The sequence below is a fragment of the Apaloderma vittatum genome, unplaced genomic scaffold (genome assembly GCF_000703405.1).
Source record: "Apaloderma vittatum isolate BGI_N311 unplaced genomic scaffold, ASM70340v1 scaffold4152, whole genome shotgun sequence".
Taxonomy (NCBI): Eukaryota; Metazoa; Chordata; class Aves; order Trogoniformes; family Trogonidae; genus Apaloderma; species Apaloderma vittatum.
In genome coordinates this window covers 13,887-38,914 of record NW_009704017.1, presented here as the reverse complement: position 1 = coordinate 38,914, position 25,028 = coordinate 13,887, and the positions used below count along the sequence as shown (strand labels likewise).

Sequence of the window (25,028 nt, the reverse complement as noted above, 5' to 3'; positions counted from 1 at the left end):
AAGCAGTTCCCTGTCTCTCTTGAGCTGAGAGGCCCAGAACTGGACCCAATATCCCAGATGTGGCCTCCCCAGGGCGCAGTAGAGGGGCAGGAGAACCTCTCGCGACCTACTAGCCACCCCCCTCCTAATACACCCCAGGATGCCATTGGCCTTCTTGGCCACAAGGGCACATTGCTGGCTCATGGTCACCCTGCTGTCCACCAGGACCCCCAGGTCCCCTTTTCCCTATGCTGCTCTCCAACAGGTCGGGCCCCAACCTATACTGGCACATGGGGTTATTCTTTCCCAAGTGCAAAACTCTACACTTGCCCTTGTTGAACTTCATAAGATTTCTCCCTGCCCAGCCCTCTACCCTGTCTAGGTCTCTTGGAATGGCAGCACAGCCTTCTGGTGTGTCAGCCACTCCTCCCAGTTTTGTATCATCAGCAAACTTGCTCACAAGGCTCTCTAATCCCACGTCCAGGTCATTGATGAATATATTGAACAGCAACGGCCCCAGGACTGACCCCTGAGGGACTCCACTAGACACAGGCCGCCACCTGGACTCTGTCCCATTGACTACAACTCTCTGACTTCTTCCCTTCAACCAATTAGCGACCCACCTCATTACTTGGTCATCCAGACCACACTTGTTCAGTTTACCTATGAGGATCCTGTGGGGAGATGGTGTCAAATGCCTTGCTGGTACCCAGGTAGACCACATCCCCTGCATGGCCACCATCCATCCACCTGGTTATGTCTTCATAAAAGGCTATCAGGTTGGTCAAACATGACTTCCCCTTTGAAGGTCTCTTGCTTGGTAGAAGTGAAGCAACTACAGCGTAAGCCCTCATTTATTTAATCACTGTTGAAGGAAAGCATGTCCTCGTTTATTTATTTACTCACTCACTGAACCAGATACGCCCCCAGTCCTTGGCTGGTAGATTCAGTGACAACACAAACACCCTCGGTGCCTCCTACAGCTACAGGAAGACAAGAACACTTCGGAATGATTACCTATTTTTTTTGGTTTTACAGTCAATTGCCTCCATTTTCCAAGAAAATAGTAATAGTAGGTTTTAACTTCTAAATGAACACTAGAATTTGTTTCACACAGTTATATGCCTCCTTCTTTCCATCAGGGAATTAGGAAAATATTTTTAATTCAAGCTGTCCCTTACCTAGGGAGGGATCATACGATTCTCTCCTGGACAGCTACAAGGTTGACAACAAAGCTAGCCCTCCATCCCTTCCAGAAAAAAAATGACTATGAAGTTGTTTGTTTTTAATGCTGTAGAGAATGATCTTTACATGCAATGCTGATACAAAAGCACCTCAATGTTTCTGCCAATTTTCCAGCATTCTGTGCCATCCTCCGCTTTCCACACATACAACACACACCCTGCTAACTGCTCCATCACTTGCAAACAATTCAATAGAAAACACTCCTTAAATATCAGTATTTTTATACTTCAATTCTCCTGCTGCTCCCCTTATGGTAAGCTATTTTGTGTCAACTGAGAATATAAACATTGTTCATATTCTGAACACCTCAACAGCAGCATCAATTCAACAAAACCACTCCATTTCAGGAAACATCTGTTTACCTAAGACATGATCTGGAAGGCCTACCTTACATTTTGTGTTAAAAGTTTCTCATATTCATCTGCATAGCTGAAATAAATCTAAAACTACTGTCCCACTCTGATACTTTGTCTCCTAAAAACAAGTTTGTAACTTTTATTTTAAGTAAAAGGAAGCACATTAATACCATAGTATAGTGCATCAAAACAAAGTCATTCTCAAAAAATCTCCAAAGGGGATATGTAATAATTGGGTTGTTGCCAAATCAGATTCTTTGGAATATATAATAATGGTTATAAATTAAAATTATTCTAGAACATTTCCCAACACCAATAAGCCAAAATGTCAGATGTCTTGAGGTGAATACGTTTTTTTTTACACCTAAAGCAAATACGTTGAATACTTTAAATGTTATTTCTAAAGCATCTTCAATTTATAATTACAAAAGTGTCTGTGCTTTGCCAGTTCTCCAGAGAAAGATCTCCTGTTGGCTATGCAGAAAGGAATTTAAAAGGGCATCAAAATGTTAGACTTCTCACCAAATATAAATATAACCTCATTTAATTAGGCAAACAGTTTGAGATATGCGCCTTGGAAGTAGGGAAGTGCAGTGGTTGTAAAATACCAAAGAAAAATGAGTAACATTATAAAACATTAAACTCAAAATCAGAACAGTTCTTTAATAATCGCAAATGAGCTTTTTACAATATCAGTTTTCTGACTTTCTGGGCACACTTCCTGGTAGTTACAAAGAGTAAGTTTTCTGTGTTAGACAGCTAAAAAAACCTGGACATTCGTAACAACTCGGCATCACATCTTTTTTTTAAAAAAAAGATCACACAATAATTTAGACAGCATTTATAGCATTATAAAATCAGAATCCCCCCCTCTTTAATCACTCACGAGAGCAGTCATTAAGAATACGACAGCTTTAGGAATACAAATAATGAGGATGTAAAACTATCTGTGCAAAACTGCATTATTTTTACTGTCTAAAATTTCAGGGAAGTAACACCGTCAAAAGCAGAGAGAGGATAACAAAAACAAACAGTCATGAAAGTAATGCTACCTTAGATTTTCAAACAGGAATTACATTTTGAAGTAAGTATTAGGTAAAGAAAAAAAAAATCTGATGGCACCTTGAACAACAATGACAACTGTCCTGGAAACTGCAGTTGAAGAAGAACTGATACAGGTTCATGTTAAAGTCTCTTTCAGGGGTAACGATTGATTTGGGGATATCAACTCTAGCATTTCTTTCCATGCAAAAATCTATCTTTCCAACATCTTTGCTTTGCGGGATACTAATGCATTTAAGAATAAGCAGTCTTTTGAGGAGTGTGCTTTCTTCCATGCATCTGAAATCTTTAAAACAGCTGGATCATTGATTCCCTGGATTTCCCTACTCCAATCCATTTAACTGTAGGAGAGAAAAGCAAATTTTTATTATAAGTAATACAAGGCAAAATCAGGTTGTATCTTAAGTGCTTAAGAAGGTAAGTTTCTATCTTACGTGCTATCTTAAGTCTGAAGAAAAACACAGCACATACTATTAAATTATAACTATGTCTACTGTTCTCAAAGTAAGAATGCACTAATAACTCAGAAAAGCAGGAACAGTATTGAAGGTGCCATAAAAAATAAATTGGTTTTCCAGATCACAGGAAGAAAGATACAGAGAAACTCTCAGAAAAGTAAAGATTTGCATCATCTCCTAATTCCCAGCTTTGGATGAAACAACACAATCATCTTTATTAGAGAGCATAAGAGAAATTTGTTACTTTAGGACCTCTCACTGTCACATATATTTAATCACATCAATACAGTAGTAGTCCCACTGACTTCATAAAGGCAGCAGAACGAAATCCCTACTGCAACCAATCTGAAAACCCCTTAAGTAAGTTATAAAATCTCAGCTGAACAAGAACTATAGCATAAGCCAAAGAAAGAATGCACATTAAAACCTGTGAAAATTTTCAATTCAACAGCTAAACAGATAGATAAAAAACAGTAAAAGAGTAATTACAAATATCACCAGGTCCCTCAGAATGAGTACAGCTACAAACTACTTTTCAGTATTTTGAATGTTCATTAAGACAAAGTACAAGATAGGTGCCATGAAGCAGAAAAAAACCCCAAAACAAAACAACAACAAAATTTGTTTTACTTACCAGGAACACCCAACTCCATTTCTATAAAGCGAACATAGTTTTGTGCATTTACAGGCAGGTCATCAAACGTCCTTGCATTTGATATGTCTGTATCCCATCCTGGAAGTGTCTCATACTGAACCTCTACTTTATTTAAGACTTCATGGTTGGCTGAGAAGCAAACAGGAACAAAAATATTATGTCCACAAAGATTATAAACTCTGCGCCACTAAGCACATAACTATAAAGCTTTTTAATTCATTTCTTATACAAAGAGGTTTACTCCTAAGATAGTACCAGCACTGAAGGTGCTCAAACAGTCTTTGTTGTTAATATAAGCAGAGAAAAACACAAATGAGGACTTAAGACTTTAGGAATTCCAGTACTCAGTCACATGTATGTATTTTGCTTAAATCACATTTTTTTTCAGTTCAGAAAAGAATTTTGCAGGAAAAGTAATTCCCCAAAATGGTTTGTTTGGTTGTTTTTTTTCTGAACAAATACCAATATCCATGAGAGAATTTGGTGATGTGAAACCAGAATTAGACACCAACTTGTAAGTATCACGCAGTTAAAATATATTTTAGAAATGGCATAGGAGTGTGCTCTTTACTAGACAAATATATGATGCAGTTTATACATAATAGACTTCTGACACCCAGAGACCCTTTGCCCCAAAACTCTACAGTGAAATCGTCAACAAGTGTGGAATCCCACATGATATACTCTTAGAATAGAAGCAATGAGTATATTCCATTTTTTCCTTCATTTAGTAACTCATTACATTGTTGTCCATTAACTCTGAAACCTGTGATGATTTCAAGTACTGGAAAAGATGTTAGGTCCATTGTTCTGAAACTGAGTCATTCCAGTAATTATCTGAACACTAGTCTTGGAGTGACACTGGGCAGCAAAACAAAAGCCTTAAACCTGAAAATGATCAAAATACATTGATTTAAAAAAAACAAAACCAAACCAGGAGCTGTCAGGCATGCTTGCCTTCCTGAAAAAGACAGGGTTCTGCCAAAGGCACTGTAATCAATGTCATGTAGGCTCAACATTTCAGATAAAGTCACTCCTGCCAAGACAGCTCGTCATCCTGGAAAAGGGTTTTAGGTGCAAGAGGCACAGCAGAGGTGCAAATACAAAACCATAGTTAATCCCCTCCAGCGTGTGTGGAGGCAACAAACTCAGGCTCAGGATACTGAATAATTTGTCCTGGTGTAGGTAAGAGTTCAAGAGTAGCAACGTTGTACGGGCTAGGCATTTTGCATAAGGGTGAAAGGACCACGCTCTACTGACTTCAAAGCCTACAATGACAGAATGCACAATTTGTGGATGGAGGTGTTCACAGGTTAAGGCAAGTGATTCTGAATCAACACTTGTTGAAATCAGGACAAAAAGGCAGGCACCGTAAGGATGTTGGGTTGCAGAGGCTGAACATAAACAGTTTCCTTAATGTCCGTAGCAGTAAACAACTGAGGTGCTGCCTGTTGTCAAACTGATCAGTAAAATAAACCAGCTATATTCAAAGTGCAAAATTACAAACTAATCTCTAGACAGCATAGATGGTCTGGAGTAAGACACACGCATCCCTCTTTCTGAAGAGAGAAAGTGACTGGAAACCTCATCTTGGGGGTCCATAGGCATTTTAACTTTGAAGTCTCTGATGAGGCTAGCTGGGAGAAAGCTGAAAGCACTTAGAACTGAATGGTCTAATCTTGTCTACAATCTTCTCTTACTATATATTAGTTCAATTCCTTACTTCCCCAAAAGAAAGGAAGAAAAGGAAGGGTGTTTCAAATGATTCTCTCATTTTGCTCCAGCAAGTGTGATAAAAGATGGTGTGTGGTAAACACAAGCCATAAAGCGAGCTCGGTGTAGGAACAGATGTAGTCACCATCTAGATTTCTCTCAGTTCTTCCCTTAGGGGATTTATCTTTCAGGCTTTCTGGAATTTTCGTTATCAACAGCTGAATTAGATAACGGAGAAAGCAGATATAATGATATCTGGTAGTCTGGTACTATAATTTGGAGAGGGAAGGATGCGATGTCACTTCCAACTCAAAAAGACTAACTGAAATTTGCATCTTGGCACCACTGTAAGAGAACGATCCTCCAGTAATTTCCAGAAACTGAACATAAAAACATTCATACACATCAGACCAAAAGTGCATCTACCACAGTGTCCTCGCTCTTTAATCTACAGTAGATGCCCAGGCAAAGAGCACAAGGGAAAAAAGCAAGCATTAAGTAAAGCTTCACCCAAATAATCTCCCAATTTCCTAAGGAAAAGTCCTCAAAGTCTCCTGAGCTAGAAATTGTGTCTAACTGTACCGAGATCAACTGACACCTGAACTCGGATAGGAGGTATTAAGCAGGACTAGAGCATGGCTTTCACATTCCTTTTAAACAGATCAGCGCAGAGCTAGGAGGGACTTCTATCTCTCTTTCATAAACTCCCATGACTGAACAGAAATTGGGGTACTGGCCAGCTACATAGCAAAAACTAGAGCCTCAACGATACCAACCAAAATCAGCTGTAAATTTACAAGACATTTTCAGTTCTTTCTTACCAGATTATGAAATGTCTACAGAAATCTAAGCTATAAAGACGGACTGAAACTCGTACGACTTCCTGATCCAGCTGGAAAAAGAAACAATACACGAAATATGCCATGTTTTTCCTGAGATGGTGGGCACTGTGTGTGCTTCTAATTTAGAGATCGTCGTTTCACAAGAAGCATAAATCACTAACATCTCCAAGAGAGTGGGAGGGTAGGGAGGGGAGAGAGAAAGAAATACCCTGCCAGCAAGAGATTCCCAGACTAGATCTCTTCTAAATTAAATTCAAAATGTCAAAGTGGAAAGTTTTAAAAAAATAACCACATTATACAAGTGCACAGCATGCAGAGACAGAGACATCAGAAATTATCTGATGGTCTGCAAAACACGAAGTGGGAAGAAAGTTACCTTTGGGTTTTTATGCCAGGGGCAGGGGTAATAAGTAACCTGCAGCATATGTGCTGAAAATGCTGCCAAATGTTGAGGAGTATAGCACAGGGAGAGGTGTGGAACACAGAGGCACTTTGAGAGACAGCATCTTCCAGCTTACCAGAAGTTCAGCTCAAACTCCTTCCTGACACTTTAGGCAGACAGCATGTCAACAGCAAAGGCAACAGCTCATACTAAATTTCTACCAGAATTCTTAATTGTTCATATAGTAAAGAAAAACACAGTTAAGCGGGTGAGCCATGTTGTGCTGCTATGACCAAAGGTCAGCGATCTGCTACCTGGGCATATACAGGGAGCAAAGTCTGTCCTCAGGAGTTACAACAAGATTCTGGTTCCATCTCACAATAAATGGGAAAAAAACCCCAACACATTATCACTGAAGTCTTAGTACTGGAAAACATGGCCACCTGTTTATGGTACCTTTAATGATGGGCTGCCAGAGAAGGTTCTCCTGGCTCGAGCACAAGACAATCCTAATAGCCCCCAGGTTAGATGACAGGGCTACAGACGAAACATTTACCGAGTGGTTCTCAATTCAAATGTGCAGTCTCCATTATGTTCTAAGGTACAAACACATTTCCTTAATATTTCGATAAGGGTATCAATCAGAGAATATCCAAGTCTTAAAAGGGAAAAAGCATTCCCTGGTTTAGTGGAAGATGATTACTAAATCTCCTGAATAGAAGTGCATGCCGTGTCACTTGGTATGCGTTCAGATTGTAATCGGCACTTTTGTTTAAAGATACTAGAGGGCAAATCAACTGGCAAACTCCCCCAAGCACAAAACAGAAGATTCTTTATGAAGTTCCCTAACAGATATGTGCTAATTTCAAGGACTAATGACAGATTATCACTTATTCCTTTATGCATAGTTGTACCTGATTACTATTGTTGATCTCACCTGCAAAAAGTTCTCTGCCGATGATATAGTGTGAAAAATTGTAACCTGTGACCAGCCTCAAACCCTGAGGTTGCAATCAGAATGGAAACAGGCATCTATGCACACATTAGAAAAATCAGAAAGCACAATCTTTGCTGGTTAGTTTTCTTGCCTTTTCTGGAGTATCTCTACTATAGCAAACTGAAATAGATGCGACACCCATGGGAAAAAAAAAAAAAAGGTTTGCTATATTTGCCTATTTTAACATGCAGATATATTTTTCAGGTAAAAATTATCACTGAAATGACCACTGTCCTCCTCAGGAGCTATACTATCCATCACTTCTAAGCTGATGTATTTTGGTCCTGCATTAGAAAACAGTGTTGCTTTCACCTAAACCACTTGCTCATTTCCTCCCCCACCCCTTTTCCCTTTTTGCCATTGTGTAGGTGTGACAGGCTTCTGGCTGCTCTGTGAACCATTAAAGGGAACCGAACTCTTAGAGAAATAACGCAGGGAGAGAAAAATCTGGCTTTTCAACCAGATCAGTTCTCTCACGTGGTTCACCACATGCTTAAATGAAGACTTGTCTTGCTAGAAGTGGGGATGAATGCAGTGGTGGGAATAAGACACTGGGTTTGGATTGTGAAACAAGCCACCAATTTAGCTTGAAGGCAAGGCACACTATGTTAAAGGAAAGGGATAAAGCAGTAACAACATTTACATTTACGACGCTTTATACAGCAATTTGCATCTTTCCAGCTGACAAATGACAGGATTTGGTACAGGTGTCCTTAGGGTGTGGCTACAGGTGTGGTACAGGGTATCTCTGGTGCATCTAGGACGACATTAACAGCTTGATGCTGAAAGTAACATACTCCTATCACAAATTTTACTAGTAAAAGTAAAAAATGCATTTAAGTATCAGATTGCATTTCACCAACATCTAAAACTGTTACACGAGCAGTCTTACCAGGAAAATGAGGTATGATTTCACCATCTAGTTTGTATGCAACACCAACTTTGATTTCTGTAAATACATCCAAGATATCCAACTTGGTAAGTGCCAACCTATAAAGAAACATCACTCTGGTTAAACAAGTTCAACAACTCTCAACTCTCACCACATTGTAAAAAAACTAACAGAAAAATTGATTCCTGCACATTGCAATTAATTGTCTTTCCTTAGAAAAAATAGCTCATATGGCACTAATCTATCTATCTACTGTGAATTAAAAAAACCAACAAAAAACCCCACAAACACCACAATCCAAATAAAACCAAACACCAACAGCCTTTATGTTACATCCTTAGATCTAGTATTATAAGAAAATAGCCAAATTCAAAGAACAGGTATTCACCAATTAAAATGACTGGTAAAATAGCTTTAAGTGTTAGAATTTTAATTGGTCAGGGTGCTGCCAAGACATTTTATGACTATTCATTTGAGATGGTTTCATGGCATGATGACTGTTGCTGTCTGTTCCTGTCCTCTGCCAAATGTTTCTTTCTTACAGTGAAGGCAGCAAAGTAATCAAACACTGGCTCTTTAAATACCTGGCTGCATCCTATTTTAAGTAACACAGAGGACAAGAAAAAGGGGAAAAATTAAGCAAAGCATATATTTACACAGTTTTATTTACTAGAAATCTTATATTGCTTTTGCTTCAAGACGTCTATTTTTATTTGTAATTAAAGTCCCAGAGTCATATCCAAATGTTCTACATTTACACATACTGCTGAAGATACTGATGGGTTCCCATCTCCATTATTTTGCAAACAAAATCTCACAAAATATATCAGGTTTTAAGGCCCCTGTAATGCAGTTTATTTAGTTAGGGTTTCGTGGGATGGGAGGAGTTGGGGTAGCTTGAACCATCAAGGACTAAGATACGTAAGCGCTTTTTGGATCATTTAGAATGAGAAATAACAATGTGTTGCAAGATAAGGAAAGAAAAATCTACAAGTATGAAAATGTCAGGTACAAAAATATTGTATGCTAGAACAAAATGAAGGACAATTAACTTATCAAAATACCAAAACACTCAACAAATCAATATTAACAGTCTGAATGTTAGTAGTATATGTAAAATGTACAGTAAAATCTGTAGCATTTCAACATTTTATGTTGTTGCCAAAATAACTTACGCAGTAAATCCATTAATCATGTAGGCATATCGGAGTGACACCAGGTCCAGCCAGCCACATCTTCTCTTTCTTCCCGTGGTAACACCAAACTCTTTACCCCTCATTTGCAGCAATTCTCCAATTTCCTACCACAAGAGTAATACTATTACATGAGCCTTTTTTATTCATTTATTTGCAATACACAATGCAGGTGTATATTTAACAACATTTTACAATACTGTAAATTACCTTAAAAGTTCTTCCCCCAATTTTTCACAAAGTTGTCCATTGGGAAGTAAACAGAAATAGAAAATGCTATTCCTAATTCAACAGAACGCTATTTGAGCAAATATATCACAATTTGTTCCTGCTCTAGACTTCTACTCCATATGAAGGTCTGAGAAACTGAAGATCAGATTTGGCAGTCCTGTAAGCTCAGTCTAGAATCAGAAGAATGAGACATCCAAACACACCGTCATCTACTTGCATTAGAACAGCAACACTGATTTAACATAAGACTGACACACCAAGTTATTTCACCCCACTAAAGGCCACGTCTAGGGCTGATAATACTCACGTTATTCTGTTCTGTAGGAAAGGCACCAATTCCAACTCTCGTCGTATACGCTTTCACAACTCCGAACACGTCTCCAACATTCTGTGGTGGCATGCCCAGACCCGTGCACACACCTCCAACTGTGCAGTTTGATGAAGTCACAAAAGGATATGTACCTATTAAAAAAAATGGGTTTTAAAAAAACACTGGTTTTAAACTATTACAAAAATAAATAAGTCTAACCTTCTTAGTACCTGCACTGCACCTACCTAGGTTTTACAACACTAAAAACCAAACTAAAACACTCAGTAAATATGTTCTGCAGTCAGGAACATATTTAATGAGCTCTTAGTTCTGTATGTACATTGTCTGATCTTTATTGAAAAGGTAGAAAACCTACCTACTTCAACAGATACAGAGGTAAAAAGTTGACTACTTAACAATTCTGAATGATGGTACAAGTCAAAAATTGGAATAATTCACCTGAAAAGCTTGCCTTGCTATCTTACAGAAAATTCAGTCATGACTAGAACCATGTGGAACTCTGAAGGGATAGTCCTAAAAAAATGGTATTAAGTGTAGAAAATACAGGTCTATCATTTTTCATTTTGAAAGAAAAAGTAAAATGCAAGCTCTACAAACTGGTCAGCACATTATGAGAAACTGCAAAGAAATGTATAACTTTGGAAAGAACAATTTTGTTTATATAATCAAATAAAAAAATATTTCCACAACAAAAGAAAACTAAAAAAACCCAACACCACCTCCTGAAATATAGCCTAGTTTATTAGTGTTGAGGGTTTGTCTCCAGCTAAATATTTGGCCACCATTTAAAAAAGGAGCCTGGATGAGAAAGATAAAAGAAAGGTAAAAGAGTTAAATATCTTAAAATCTTTAGATTCGCACTGGTTTTTTTGTTTGTTGTTTTGTGGTTTTTTTAAGTAATGGAAGATGAAACAGACTATGCCAGCCCTTAGCTGATCTGAATTGCGGACAAATGCTTCAGCCACACAGTGACTACATACAAGCAAGAGACATCTACCTTGTGCTTCAGGCTTGGACAGAAGAAATTGAAATCAATACAGACAATTTTAAAGAGTCAGTGAGGTTTTGCAGACTAGCTTCAGGTATTTCTAGCTTCTTTTAGTTAAATCTCTCAAGAGAAAGACACAGGCCTACAAGTGGTACGTAGCAGCAGCCTGCAAGCACCAATTACTCTTTATGTTTCTTAGGACACAGTAAGTGAGCTTTTCTTTACTGACAAGCAAATATAGCTAGCGGATGTCCAAAACCAGCAGCAATGAGAATCTGTACTCAGTTTCAGCTCCCAGCCAGTGGTTTATCCTCACACAGCGTTTAAAAACACAGAAGACCACACACCCACACACATACACCCCCAGACACGTGTGCACACATGTGAGCTTCATTACACACCCCGGGAAAAGCAGGATGGATGGCAAGGCTGAGGATTTACCGTCTTCACTGCCAACAGATGTGCATTCATAAAACTTACTTCAGTATCAAGACTTCTGTGCACCAAGGCACAGAAAACAGCCTCTTCCAGACTGTTCAGCAATGACATTGGGCATTGTCAAATCTTTTGACTAGGACTTAACCATTGTTCACCCAAGTGTCCAAAATCCAGTCACAGTATCTACTTCAGGAGAGCAGATATCTCCCTGTGTGCGGGTATCACAGCACAGGCAGAAGTAAAATATAAGTGACCTTAACAACTGTCTACGTATTATATACATACCTAATGAGTTTCAGACTACTTGCATTTCCTAGACTTAAATGAAATCTAAAATCCTCACTACATACAAAACCAATCCCTCTTGAGTGCTCCGCAAACATCCATTTTGCATCAAAAATTTCCTATGAGAAGTATAGTTGAAGACTTCTTTCCTTTTTTTTTTGACTTGTTAAAAAGGAAGTTTCTTCCAATACTCATATTATCATGGAAAAACTGGTGCTTACACTTCCAGTGATTAGTCTTAGACATATCTTCCTCTTAAAAGAAGAGGCTTTCAAACTCAATGTGTTTGTTAATGTCCAGTATCAGAATTCCTATCACTCGAGAGCAGAGTGCATGTCAATTTTTGTATTTGTTTGACAGCAGAACCTACACACCTCAAATTCAAGCACGCATCTTTCAAAAAATAAAAATGATGCAGTTATAAGGCTAGTGAGACTGAAGAAAAATGTGAAAAAATGCAGAGGCCAATCATATAGGCTGCTTATGCCTATACAGAGGTATAATAATTTGTCTGTCCTTACAATATCATGGTAACAGGTATAATCACCTCACTTTAAAAAGCTTCTATCGGGAAGCTTCTAATTTTATTAGCAAATTTACAGTGTTTTAAGAAAAAAGTGCACCATTTATAACTTTAAATTGATTGGGATAATCTTTTTACTCTTGCTTCATTAGCAATCCAGATTCCCACAGACTTTCCTTACATCATGAAAGAGGGGAAAACTACGTGCTCTATAAAGGGTTAAAAAAAAAGGCAAACTGATTCTACAAAAGTCAACAAGTATTTTGCATACATACTTTGCCTCTCAAAGTTTCTTCAGAAAAGTGTTCTCCATAGATGCACACAGCTGTGAGTTATTTAATATTAAATTTATAGACACCTAAAGTATAGCTATACTCTATTTAAGAAGACACCTGATCTTTACTGTCATTCAAATAATTAATCTTGGCACACTCTATAAAGTTTTATGAAATAATTTAATGAAAAACTTTTTTTCCCCCACCTCTAATTACTTGCTAGTCATAAAGAGTACTGCAATTCCAAAATACAGAACACTTCTGTCACAAGAACAGCTAAGTACTGAAGAGTTTATATTTAGAGTTCCTCTTTCACAACATAAGCATAGAGTAACATGTGTCTCAAAAAGATTATACCTACCAAAATCTATGTCCAGCAGTGCTGCATTTGCACCTTCTACTAAGATCTTCTTTGGTGGTCCATGTAAAGCCTCATACATGAAATAAACACCATCCCTTACCATTGGTTTTACTTTTTCCATGTAGCCCTGAATAATACAAAATACTATTGTAGAGTACAATTTCATTACAATAAAGCCAGTCAGAGTACAGGTGCTATTGCTTCCTTGTAACAAAGGTCTGAGTTCTTTTGAAAAGGAAAAGCAAACACAAAGAAATGCTAAATATGCCATAACATGTGAACAAGGGAAGGAAGAACATTAGACTCAGATTTTTACAATAGACATGTATGTTCTTCCTATAAGGAAAGAATGAACAAAAAAAAAAAGGGAAAAAAAAGAAGAAATAAAATCCAAACTTTTGGAATGCTTTAGAAATATTCAAGCTTGAGTATAATCACAATTCTTTGCTGTACTCGGTATTTCATTTCCAAAGGTTCAAAATTTCTCCCCCGAAACCACTATGTGCTAAATTCCACTTCTGGCCCTCTAAAGGCAACAAATGTAAATAACTGCAAAGCAGTATTAATTTGTTATATATATATATATAGGTATGTTTGTAAGTAAAAAGTCATTTATTGGAATTCAGGGTCAAGTGCCAGCATGCCACTGAGTATCTGGATGCAAGCAGGCACTAATGTTCAGATTAACACTTGGTGCATAGACAATTTTTTTCCCCACAAGAACATATGGAAGTTCTCATTCTAATGAGTCACTTCACATGAAGTGTAACACTTGGTTTTTTAGAATTTAATCACGTGCATTAGCATAAAACAAACATTAAGCTACAAATACCTATTATGCTTCGACCCTAACAATGACTTTCGGATGTTCTGTAATTCTAATTTTTATTAAGTAACTATAGAAAGCATTATAAAATGCTCAATTGTAACTGATTTTTAGGTCTACATATTGATAAAAATGCTACAGTTGTTACAATGTGTAACAGATACTAACTAAACTAAGACAGAAAGAAGTGCTAACAACTCCCATATACTTCATTCTAGAGCTGGTAGTTTAGTGGCAACTAAATAGAGGAAGGATGATTTCTTTGGCCTGATTTTCTGAAAGAAATAAAACACATAACTGTGCACAACCTCTCCTATTCCATGTATTTTCTAAGGAGTTTTCAAAAAAAAAATCTCTATAAAATGCATGAACAAAAAGGTGAAGTAAAGGTAAACCACCTGAAAATATTTTCAAATAAGAACTTGGGTGCATTGCAAAAAATCACACTATTAGGCAGAAGCGAATTAATACTACTGAGAAATCTCACAACTGTCTCAAATGTAGTGAAAACATCAAAGTGGAATCCATAATTAACCACAAGACTAGTTTGCTGGCAATTAGGCTCTAACTTCTGTTTTTCTATGTTGTTAGTATTTTTTTCCTTATTACTTAGAATCATAATTTACTTCAGTTCTGAAATTTCTGACACAAGGAATTAATATTCTGCTTTACAATGACAGATACCTTCCCCAGCTAAAATCCTGCCTGCTGTTTTTTTCTCCAAGCAAGTAGAAGTCAAAAATAATTCTCCCTATATAAGCCTTCTTCTTAAATTCTATAATATTTCTCTTGAAACCAAGTTTTGAAATGCTGTGTAAATAAAGCAAGGTCAAACATATCTTCAAGAATGCGAGCAGACTCTTTCAAATTGATACATACCAATTGCCCATGGCACGTATTATGTTATAACTTCTCACACAAGTATGAGCGTCTGTCACCAAGAGATTTACATATAAGTAATCGCACACAGTGATGTCATTTAACAGACAGAATCGGGCTTACCTTGAGCTTTTTCAATTCCCCTTCAATATCTATCTCTAAGGTAGGATATATCGCTTTGTATTGATTGGCTAACACTTTGAACCTAGAAGGCAAAAATGCTTTACTAAGGTTTTTGTTTGTTTGTTTTCCTCCTTAGGCCCCACAAACCTTAACTTTTACTGGTTAAGAATCCGCAATTATTTGGTGATTACACAAATTATAACAATAAAATATTTAAATGATTATAAATAGATAAGTTAATAAAATTATAAATAAAAATATTTTCATATTTCACCATATTTTTCACTTCAAAAAGTAACACCAACCAGATGTATTTGTTTATACAATTCCATATCAGAAAATGAAAACTATGCTGGTAACTGTGCATTAAAATACAGAAATTACCTCTCAGAAAATTCATCGAAATCAGAAACAAGATCACACATTCTGAGTCCACTTCGAGCTGCTTTTGAAGAATACACTGGACCAATTCCTTTTTTGGTAGTTCCCAAACTTTCAAAAGATAACAACAAGAGTTATTATTATAAGACTAAGGTGTTTTTTTCTTTAAAGCTAATACATCCTTAGCATAAACTGAAATGCTGCTAATTGAAAATATTTACAACCTTGTTTTAAGCATTCTATGATTTAAAACACGAGATGCTTTGGCATGTAACTTAAGTTTTCAGAATATCACTGTTTATAGACATAAACATATTTATCTTCTACATGCTTCTGTTTACAAATCAGTAACATTTCATACTTTGTAAACTGACATATTTATTTGTACACAACTCAGCATTTTTACTTGAGGAAATGAATGCCAACACAACATCCCTCAGGACTATGAACTGAAACTGTCTTTCAAAAAAAAAAAACTGTCCTGAAGACCTAAACGAAGTCCTCCATAAAAGAACAGCATCGGCAGTACGAATTTCAGGTTTGTATGTAAGAAGTGCTTCATTTAACTCTACATGTCCCAGCTGGAGTCAGGAAAATGCTGCCAAGCATCTAAGAAATACAGTACTTTGTGTGGCTTAAGGTTTTGACCTTTGAATTTAACTTTTTTTTTTCCTGGGTTTCTTTAACACAAATTAATCGGAGGAAAGTCGTTACTTCTTCACTGGCCTTTCCCTTACAATCTTTAACACCTACTAATAAAGTGGCTCCTTCTCACAAGTAGCTGAGTGACTGACAATGTTTTTAACTGCAAATATTGTTGTACAGCAATTTCAGCTTACACTCTGTAAACATTCAAGAATAACTGATATACACAGTCTTACAAAAACATGTATATTCTTCCACACACACATATATGTATGTTCTTCCTGCTTACTTTTTAAGGCCTAAAATAACAGGTAAAGAGAGAGCTGGCACAGCACATTCAAGTGTCAGAATAACTGATACATTACCAGTCCACAGCAACCCACGTGATGCAGAATATGCCCAAATGAGACACTCTCTTCAAGGCTATTATTGTCATGGATGATAGCTTTTACAGGTCTCAGTAAGGAAAAGTGAATTGCTTTTCATCCACACAGACAAACTTCCAAGAAGAGAGATGAAGTTTACTGATGTCTCAGAAGTTTACCAGTATCTCAGTGCTGCATTACCTTCCAGCTGGAGACATTTCACTGTTAATTCTGCCAGCTTTCTTCCCCACCCCCAAGAACTAGCGAGCTACTTGGAAATCACAGGTTATAAAAACACAGCAGCTAGTTTCTAAAAGTTTCAAAAGCTTCAGGAAGTCAACTGCAGCACGTAGTAAACAATGCGAACATTTACATGCCCTTCAGAAAACAAAGCATAATGAGATACCAAATTAGGCACGTCAGACCTTTCAGTTATTTGGAGATGACAAAGGGGGTCCTTCAATCCTCATAAATGAAAATAAATCTTTATAGAAACAAGCATCTACAGGTAACAAAACATTAGGAAGTAGAAGCACTTTTTATGAAGCAAATTAGGAACTAGGAATTTCTTCGTAAGGCAAAATATCCCCATGTGTTGCCTGATCTAGTCGAGAGGTGGTGTCCCTGGCAACAGGGGGGCTGGATTAAAATGATCTCTAAGGTCCCTTCCAGCCTAGGCCATTCTATGATTCTATGATTCATTAAGAATATTAACTTTTGCTAGTGACAAGAGGACAAAGTGTAAGAAAAGATCCCTGCATACCCCACACTGAAGAGGTAGAAGGATAATTAATACTTTTTTTTTAAACTCAATGACAAACAATAACTAAAATCCAATGTATTAAGTCATAGGTTTGTCCTTAGTCATCCTATGTCTGACAAAATAAAACTACCTACTTCTTTCCTGCTTGTTCTTGCCTCTGTTGTTCTTGGATGCCATCAGCAGCTTGGTGGAAATCAAATACTAAGAAAATAAAAATAATATCAGTATGAAATTTGTGCAAAACAATTTACCATATCGGTAATATTTTCTTCAAACCAACTCTAGTCCCGCTTATAAGTGTGAAAAACAAAAATATACACATTGAAGAGAAGCAAATGAAATGACAAGTTGTTGTTTTTTCCCTCTTTTACAAGTTAGATTTTTTCACAGAAAAGAGCTCTGCAGATTTTTAGAGACTTTTTTTAAAGCATTTATTTTGTAGAATACTTGCAGACTGTGTACACAACTCTCAAAGAATAACTGAGCCATTTCAACACTTTAGTGGCCCAAAAGAATGTATGGACAATGAACACTGAAAACACGTAGTTGAAAAAAATCCTGTAAATGGGTTTTAATAAAAACCTGTCATAGTGTTGAAATTTAAAGTGAGAACTTTAAGTAAACTTTTTTGTTCATTCTGCAGATTTCTTAAACCATTTTACTTTTATGTTTTGGACAACATCAATTAAAATACATTTGGAAATACAGAAGCTCCCACCAATGTCTGTTATGTAAACAGAAGTAATCGTCACAAGGCCTGATTATTTTTTAAAAGCATTATCTATTATTAATGACAAAGATTATGCAAAGTATTTATTGCACCAATTCTTTGTCTATCATAAAATAAAAAGAAAAAAAATTAATCTGAGAAGACTCATGTCAGATACAAACACCGGTGCAACAATCTGCAGGTTAACAGAAGCCAGACAGTTTTTCTTAAGCTGTATCTCTCACAGGTTAAACAATTAAGCTGCACACTACACAAGGAAGACTGAAAACTTGCAAGAAACAGGCTCAGTAAGTACTCTAGCCTCTCTAGAACAAGAGTGATTTTCCTTGTTTTGCCTACCAATTTCTTTTTGTGTCTATTCTCACATATCCCATAATTTAAAGGATTAGATTATCCCCAGCAGCTTGAACCTATTTTTGGATGACATTTTGTTACAGACTAATCATTCACAGATTGCCAATATCCATTTTAGAGAACACATATTTACCAAGCCAAAAACCGTCATCAAAACTTTCTAAACAGAAGCACTCTGAAAGTTTATTTATGTTAAGAGGTTGAATGATTGTGAGTGACAGCCTGTAACCGATCCTGTTTTGCTCAGGATCTGTTTAGCTAAGAAAACTTCATAGTATTGCCATTACAATATAATTAATAGAAAATCTGTTCTGCAATGATTTAGTCATTTCAAAGTAATTCACCTCCAGTGATTCTACACTCAGGAAGGATTTTAGTAACTTAAGAACAGTTACTCAACGATTTTAAACTAAATAGTTTCTCCAAAGTAAGAACATATGTGCTCTGAAATAACATGTTCACTCACTAGGGTATTCCAGATAGGATGAAAAAAAAAAAACACAACAACTTTCATCCAGTGTTCTATGCTTTTATCTGATAAAAGCTAAAAAGTTTGCATCTTCAGAAGACGACTATTAGAGCAGCAATACGTCCAATTCCTAATACATGCAATTATATACTTATTATGTTACAGTATCTAAAAATCTCATTTAAAGGCTGAATTTATGCAATAGAGATTTCCTGGGAATGACACAGGAAGAGCCTCGGAAGCTCTATGTTGGTGGTCTGGACTCTAAACACCAGTTTACGCCAGGCTGCCTGGAACACAGGCTGGAATCAACACCTGAGTGATGCGCTCCCCACGAGGAGGGCAGCCGCTCCCTCCATCCCTACGGAGTCCTGCCCATAAAAATCTCCAGACTTTCTGAAGTACATGGCGATTTACTCGGTAGAGAGCCCGACTGGGTGGAAGTCACGCCCAGGCATGTGGTTTCCCAGCAAAAACGTTGCTGTAAGCAGCACTGCTTTTACAGTAAAGGGGGAAACAAAACTTTCAGTCAATTAACTTCTGAATTGCTTTTTGACTGCTTTGCACCTCTATACTATTTGGCTCAAAAATGCACCTGCCTTCCTGACTAGGTTGTGCTTATGGAAGAGGACTAAAGAGTCACTAGATTATAAATCTAGGAGGGTCCTGGGTGGGAACAATTTTTTTCGAGATCTTCAACAAACTAAAGCAGCATACAGAGGCTTAATCTAAAGAAAAGTACATACTCATATAGAGGTGGCTAAAAATTGTCATGCTTTTACTGCCACAGAAAGGTCACAGAGAACAAAGACTAACAAAAAAATAGAAACCACAAACAGGAACTTACCGATATGAGCCCTGTCAGAAATTATTAGTCTTTTCTCCCAGCCTTCTAGCCCTTTAAAGACAAAACAAAATAGTTCAAATTATGTTTTGAATAGCATTTTTGTCTAGTGTCTTTATGTCAATCTTCATGTTTAGTCTTCAATAAATCTAATTAAAGATAATCACATTCCAGAGGAAAAAAAAATATTTCAATAATTAAAATCTGGCATCAGCCCATAAAGCTAAGAAAGTCAGGCTTATTCTGAGGGAGAATTCTAATTATTCTACTAGTTACTCAATTTCAGCAATAAATTAGTAGCTTTTTGGTTTTGAGTAATCTAGATCATTGATTTACCTTACTTATAGTAGACTGCTGACAAGTATAGCCACAGACCTAACAGAAAGCATCCAAAAACTTAGTTCTGAATCATGAAGTGATTACCACAGCATTTCTTTACATTAATATATCATCAAACTGTACAATAAGGTAAGAGATAAAATTGCTACGAACTGGTAACACACTTTAACAAGTTTTTTCACTTCCTAAATTCACCACTTCAAGCAAAGAAAACTGTCTGCAGGTAATTCACATTTAGACCATGTTCTCTTCTGCAACTGTAGAGAGTCCTTTTGTCTGTCTTCATATGAGGGCCCTGGGACTTATAGTGAGACTTCTGTCAGAAAGACAAAGCTAAACAAGAGTTCTGGAAAAAATAAACTGTACATAATCTCTACAGAGGCATTCTCTACCCAAATCATCTGGAAGGCCCCACAAACTATTTTAAGAGTAGTATCTTAAAATTTTCTCACCTTTTCCTTTCATTAAGTTTTTTTCAGCTTCTTCAAAGAGTCCTGGCAAATGAATTACAACACCATTTCCTGGAGAAAATCAGCACACAAAATGCAATGAATTATGTTGAACGTGGAAAAAAATATTCGAAATGATTCAAAGACACTTCATGTTTTGTAGGCAGGTTATTTTATATATGTTTTTAAACTTCCTAGACAGTGCAATTTCTATTCTTCGGAATTTGTAGAAGATTGATTTACACCTAAAGTATGCATTTCTACTTATGTGCATTGAATCTTTTTAATAAACTCAAAAAACTTTCAATTTAGATCAGGACAAACACCAACAGCATTGCGGTATAGTCCAGAATGCAATTTCCTCTTCCTCATATCTAAAATTAACTTCCCTCTTTGTACTTCATTTTAATAACCCTATTGTTTTTTGAAAGCTTAGCACATTTCTATCACTATTATAAACACTCGCATCCCCTCAGGCACTCTTCTGCTGTAAATGGACACAGAATATTCCATATATAGAGTTGGGGTTGTTAACAGACTAGCAAAAATAACAGAGGCAAAAGTTCTATCGCAAGCAAGCTCACTTTCCTACAGTTGTCACACTGCTCAGAAAAGGCTACTAGCTCACACAACCAGACAGCATCACCGAGTGCCTAAGAAGGGGCATTACCATACAGCAAAACTGAACCACCTCTAACGCCACCCCAAACTCAGTGCATCAGTAGATCCAAAGCTACCAGTATGACAGCACCTAGCCGAAGAATGAAGGGACCTGTCATTTAAAACTATTGCACATCACCTAACTTCACACTGATAAAAGCATTCTAATCACTGAAATGAAAAAAATATCTAAGACTTCTTCACTATAACCTTTGAGATAGTTCTAATCAATAATAATAATTTCTTACAATTCTCCAATCATTTTGCTCCTGCACATTGTTGGGGGTTTTGTTTGTTTGTTGGTTGGTTTTGGTTTGGTTTTTTTAACCTGTACGCCCTTTCAGTGGAATCCTAAGCTAGGTTGTTGGGGTTTTTTTCCCAAGAAATTTTAAACACAAGGCAGACCTAAAAGAAGCTAGAATAAACTTCAGAATGGACAAGACCAAGAGATAAAAGATATAGGCAAGAGGATTTGTAAAAAGCTCCTTCTGCCTACTATATTTTTAGAGGATGGAGTCTTTCCTACTCAACCCTGAGTCTACCAAACAAAACATAGCAAATGGCCATCTTTTTTTACTGTTTTCAAGAAATTAACTTCTAAAGAAACATAATACTGTAACACATCAAAAGAGATCAGAAGTAGTATCATCTGCTGCAGCCCTCAAAACTAGATGCCGTTAACATCCCAACCCCCCCTTCAGCAGAGGGAATTTATTTCCATGCCCATTGGCTCCATTTCTGTAGAAATATGATTAGGCCAAGCAAGTTTATTCAAAACTATCCCACTATCAAGTCACAATGAAATAGCTGCAAAGAGGCAATTGACCACCAATTTCCATCAAGCAAAGAGTTAATGATGACTGTGAGTATACAGTCACTACAAGCTGGACCCAAAAACTGAGCAAGCACTGTTAGTGAATGGAGTAACTAGTGACAGAGGCCCTTCAGTTGCTCTGCTCCTTACCAAAATATCAACGACCACTCTTGGCACACACACCAAGCTGAGAGGCAAGACTACAGGCTCAAAGTAATGAAACACGCACAAAGAAGGGGTAAGAAGGGGACAGCAAGAGACTCCTGCTTTAGAGAATTACACTGTGTAGGGGACAGGAGTTACAGGTATCAAAGAGCAGGACGGAGATGTTGATAGGTCACAGCATTTAGTGACCCTCAGACTCGCATGATTTGTTCAACAGCACGCAAGCACATGCACGGTTTCAATGCTGTGTAGACACAGAATCAGAGAATGGCCTAGTCTGGAAGGGACCTTAGAGATCATTTAATCCAACCTCCCTGTCACCAGGGACACCACCTCTCGACTTGATCAGGCAACACATGGGGACCAACCAGGAACTGAACCCAGGACCTTGGCGCTGTTAGCGCCATGCTCAACTGACTGAGCTAACCAGCCCCCTAAATATTTATCTTAATTTTTCGAAGGAAATTTTAAGGGCTACACAGCATTAACTAGGCTGGTCATACAAGCTATCCAAAGAAAAAAAACCCGACAAACAAACCAAACACACACAGAATTGGAAAGAGCATTCCAAGAGAGGGAGGAGGTTAAGTAGGCTTGTAAGGACAACAGACAGAACAATCTAAATCCCCTTTCAGGAAGCAAACATCGTAGATCCTAACATCCCATAGTACTTCCACTGCCCTAAACCTTCTCGTGTACTCTCCTGAGAGAACTTCTTGGTAGTGCAGAAGTCTTTCAGAATCAGCTTTCATTTCGCGATCCAGCAGAAAAGGGAAGGAAAGATCTATGTTTCAAAAGGTACTGGTAGTTACTTAGCAGAGCTGAAGATAAAACAGAGAGGAGGAATTGTGAGAATAAAAGAAATAATTGGTAGGGAAAATAAGAGGGAACACGATAACAAAGATATTCTGGGCAGCTACCTGTTTGCATTGATAGGACAGATAAAACAAAGATGAACCATCCAAGACAATAAAAGAAAATTCTGTAATTCAAACTTCACAACTGAGTTAAGACTATTAAGAAGATAGTAGAGCAATTCAGACCTATGAGAATTTGAGAATTTGATCCTGTATGTACTCAGACATATTTTGTTATTTTACTATGTCAGAAGTCTGAAACTACAGTACTGTCTATTTTGTAGAGACATCCCACTTACCAATGAATGCAGTGACTTTCGGATTGATGATCCCACTTGGCAGAAGATGAAAGTCATACTCCACAGCATCCACAACAACTGTATGCCCTGCATTATTGCCTCCCTGGCCAGAGGGAAAACAAAAAACACAAAAGGTGTAAATGGCTTTTGATATTAAAGACAAATGAACTGATGGAATAAACTAGCTCCAGCTCCAATTCTGCAGTTTTCATTTCAGAGATTTCCTCCCAGGAATTAGACAAGCTTGTTTTGTCAAACTTAGCAATTTCAACATCAGCATTATACGTCATACAGGGTTTGGACAGCATTTTGGTTCATCAAAGGTACAAGAGCTTGGAATAAGATTAAAATGTTTCTAAGAATTATTGGACAGAAGCATAAATATTCTAGAACATGCAAACATTTCTAAAAGCAATCATCAGTTTTATTAGCTTCTTAATACAGTTATGGAGAGCAAGTATTAAAAGTAGAACTGCAACCTTAGCAAAGGGAAAAAATCCCACACCAGTTAAACTTAGCATATAAAGTCATATAGTTATTTGGAATGATAAGTCTAGCTGTTTGGCAACACGCAGGCTTGCTGCTCTGAATTTTGAGTTCAGTCTTCTGTTTTTCTATGAATAGTACTCAGCAAAGTTAACTTGTTCACTCTAAAACTCCTCAGCATTAAGAGGTCTGTATTAGTACAAGTCATTTTTATCTGAAACTTGCTGTTAAGGAGTGAATCTGAAAGCAACTAAATGACTGTAGTCTCCAAGTTACAAGAAACCATTTACACCAAACTAAACTTTTCTAGTTTTTTCATTACCATAATGAAAGAGATTTGTTAAATTGTGAAATATGTCCAAAATACAAAAAGAAGCCTGTGACCAAGTCTTAAATGGGGTCAAGATAGGCTTATGAAACTAAAAAGATTACACAACAGTTATCAAATATCCTGAGTTCTTGTTTGTTGTGCTTCTGAAAATAAGCTTACACTCTCTTATGACTGAGTTATTTGCACAAGACAAGGTGACATAAAAATTCTGTTTGTCATAACTACAGGAACATCCTTTACAGGTATCCTGCAGCAGAAATAATCAAACTGCTTCACAGAAGGAAAGTCTTAAAGGGAAGACTTTTAATCTAAGCCTTCTTTCAGCACAAGGCAAACTAAAGAAAGGCATTATAGGAAAAGAAGAAAAAAGATACTGTATGAAATATTAATCTATGGAATTAAAAGTCCAAAATACTTCAGAATAACATATCACAAAAGATCTTTTCTAAGCAACAGACTCAACAGCTACTCACTTTTACCCTTACAAAGTACGAATACAATACATAAAGCCATATACCTGACACCGCAAATAAAGGATACTCTTAGATATCAAACATTTGTGCCAGTATATAAACACACATGCCACAGATATAAACCTAATCTCAGTGAAATTAGCAATGAAAATTCTCATCCTTTCAGTATTATTTATTCGAGGACTTACAGTCATTCCACCTCCTTTGGAGACAGTGGGAAGACTTACAAACCTTCACCCAACAAAGGAAATGCAGTGAACAGAAATTGTAAAGATTCCTGGACACAGATGTTTTTTACTGCAAATTATCTGACTTAATCAGAAGATGCTAAATTTTCAATTCACAACATGTGAAACATATTGAATGTGTAAACAAGACAAGCCTTTCAAGTTTACTCTTTTAAGAAAATAATAGACGTAATGTAATAGATGAAATAAGCTTTCTCCTCCTATCCTTTCTACTCCACAGTAGTCATTAAGACAGACTATTTAGCAGTCCACAGTTGTATCCTTGATTTAAAAGAATGTTAACTACCTACATTAGCAGGTAGATAATTAAAACTATTTTTGA

The 25,028-nt window shown here is 36.9% G+C and overlaps 1 protein-coding gene across 1 annotated transcript; it reads right to left on the bottom strand.

Annotated features, from left to right (window-relative positions):
* Positions 1-2,420: 2,420 nt before the first annotated feature.
* Positions 2,421-23,271, bottom strand: ADSS (adenylosuccinate synthase; the record flags this gene model as incomplete). Its single annotated transcript, XM_009864867.1, has 12 exons — positions 2,421-2,983; positions 3,735-3,884; positions 8,582-8,679; positions 9,757-9,881; positions 10,313-10,467; positions 13,207-13,333; positions 15,035-15,116; positions 15,419-15,526; positions 17,323-17,389; positions 19,589-19,639; positions 20,377-20,445; positions 23,169-23,271. Coding segments are annotated over 12 exons (1,188 nt in total), but the record flags the coding sequence as incomplete, so codon positions are not given.
* Positions 23,272-25,028: the final 1,757 nt, after the last annotated feature.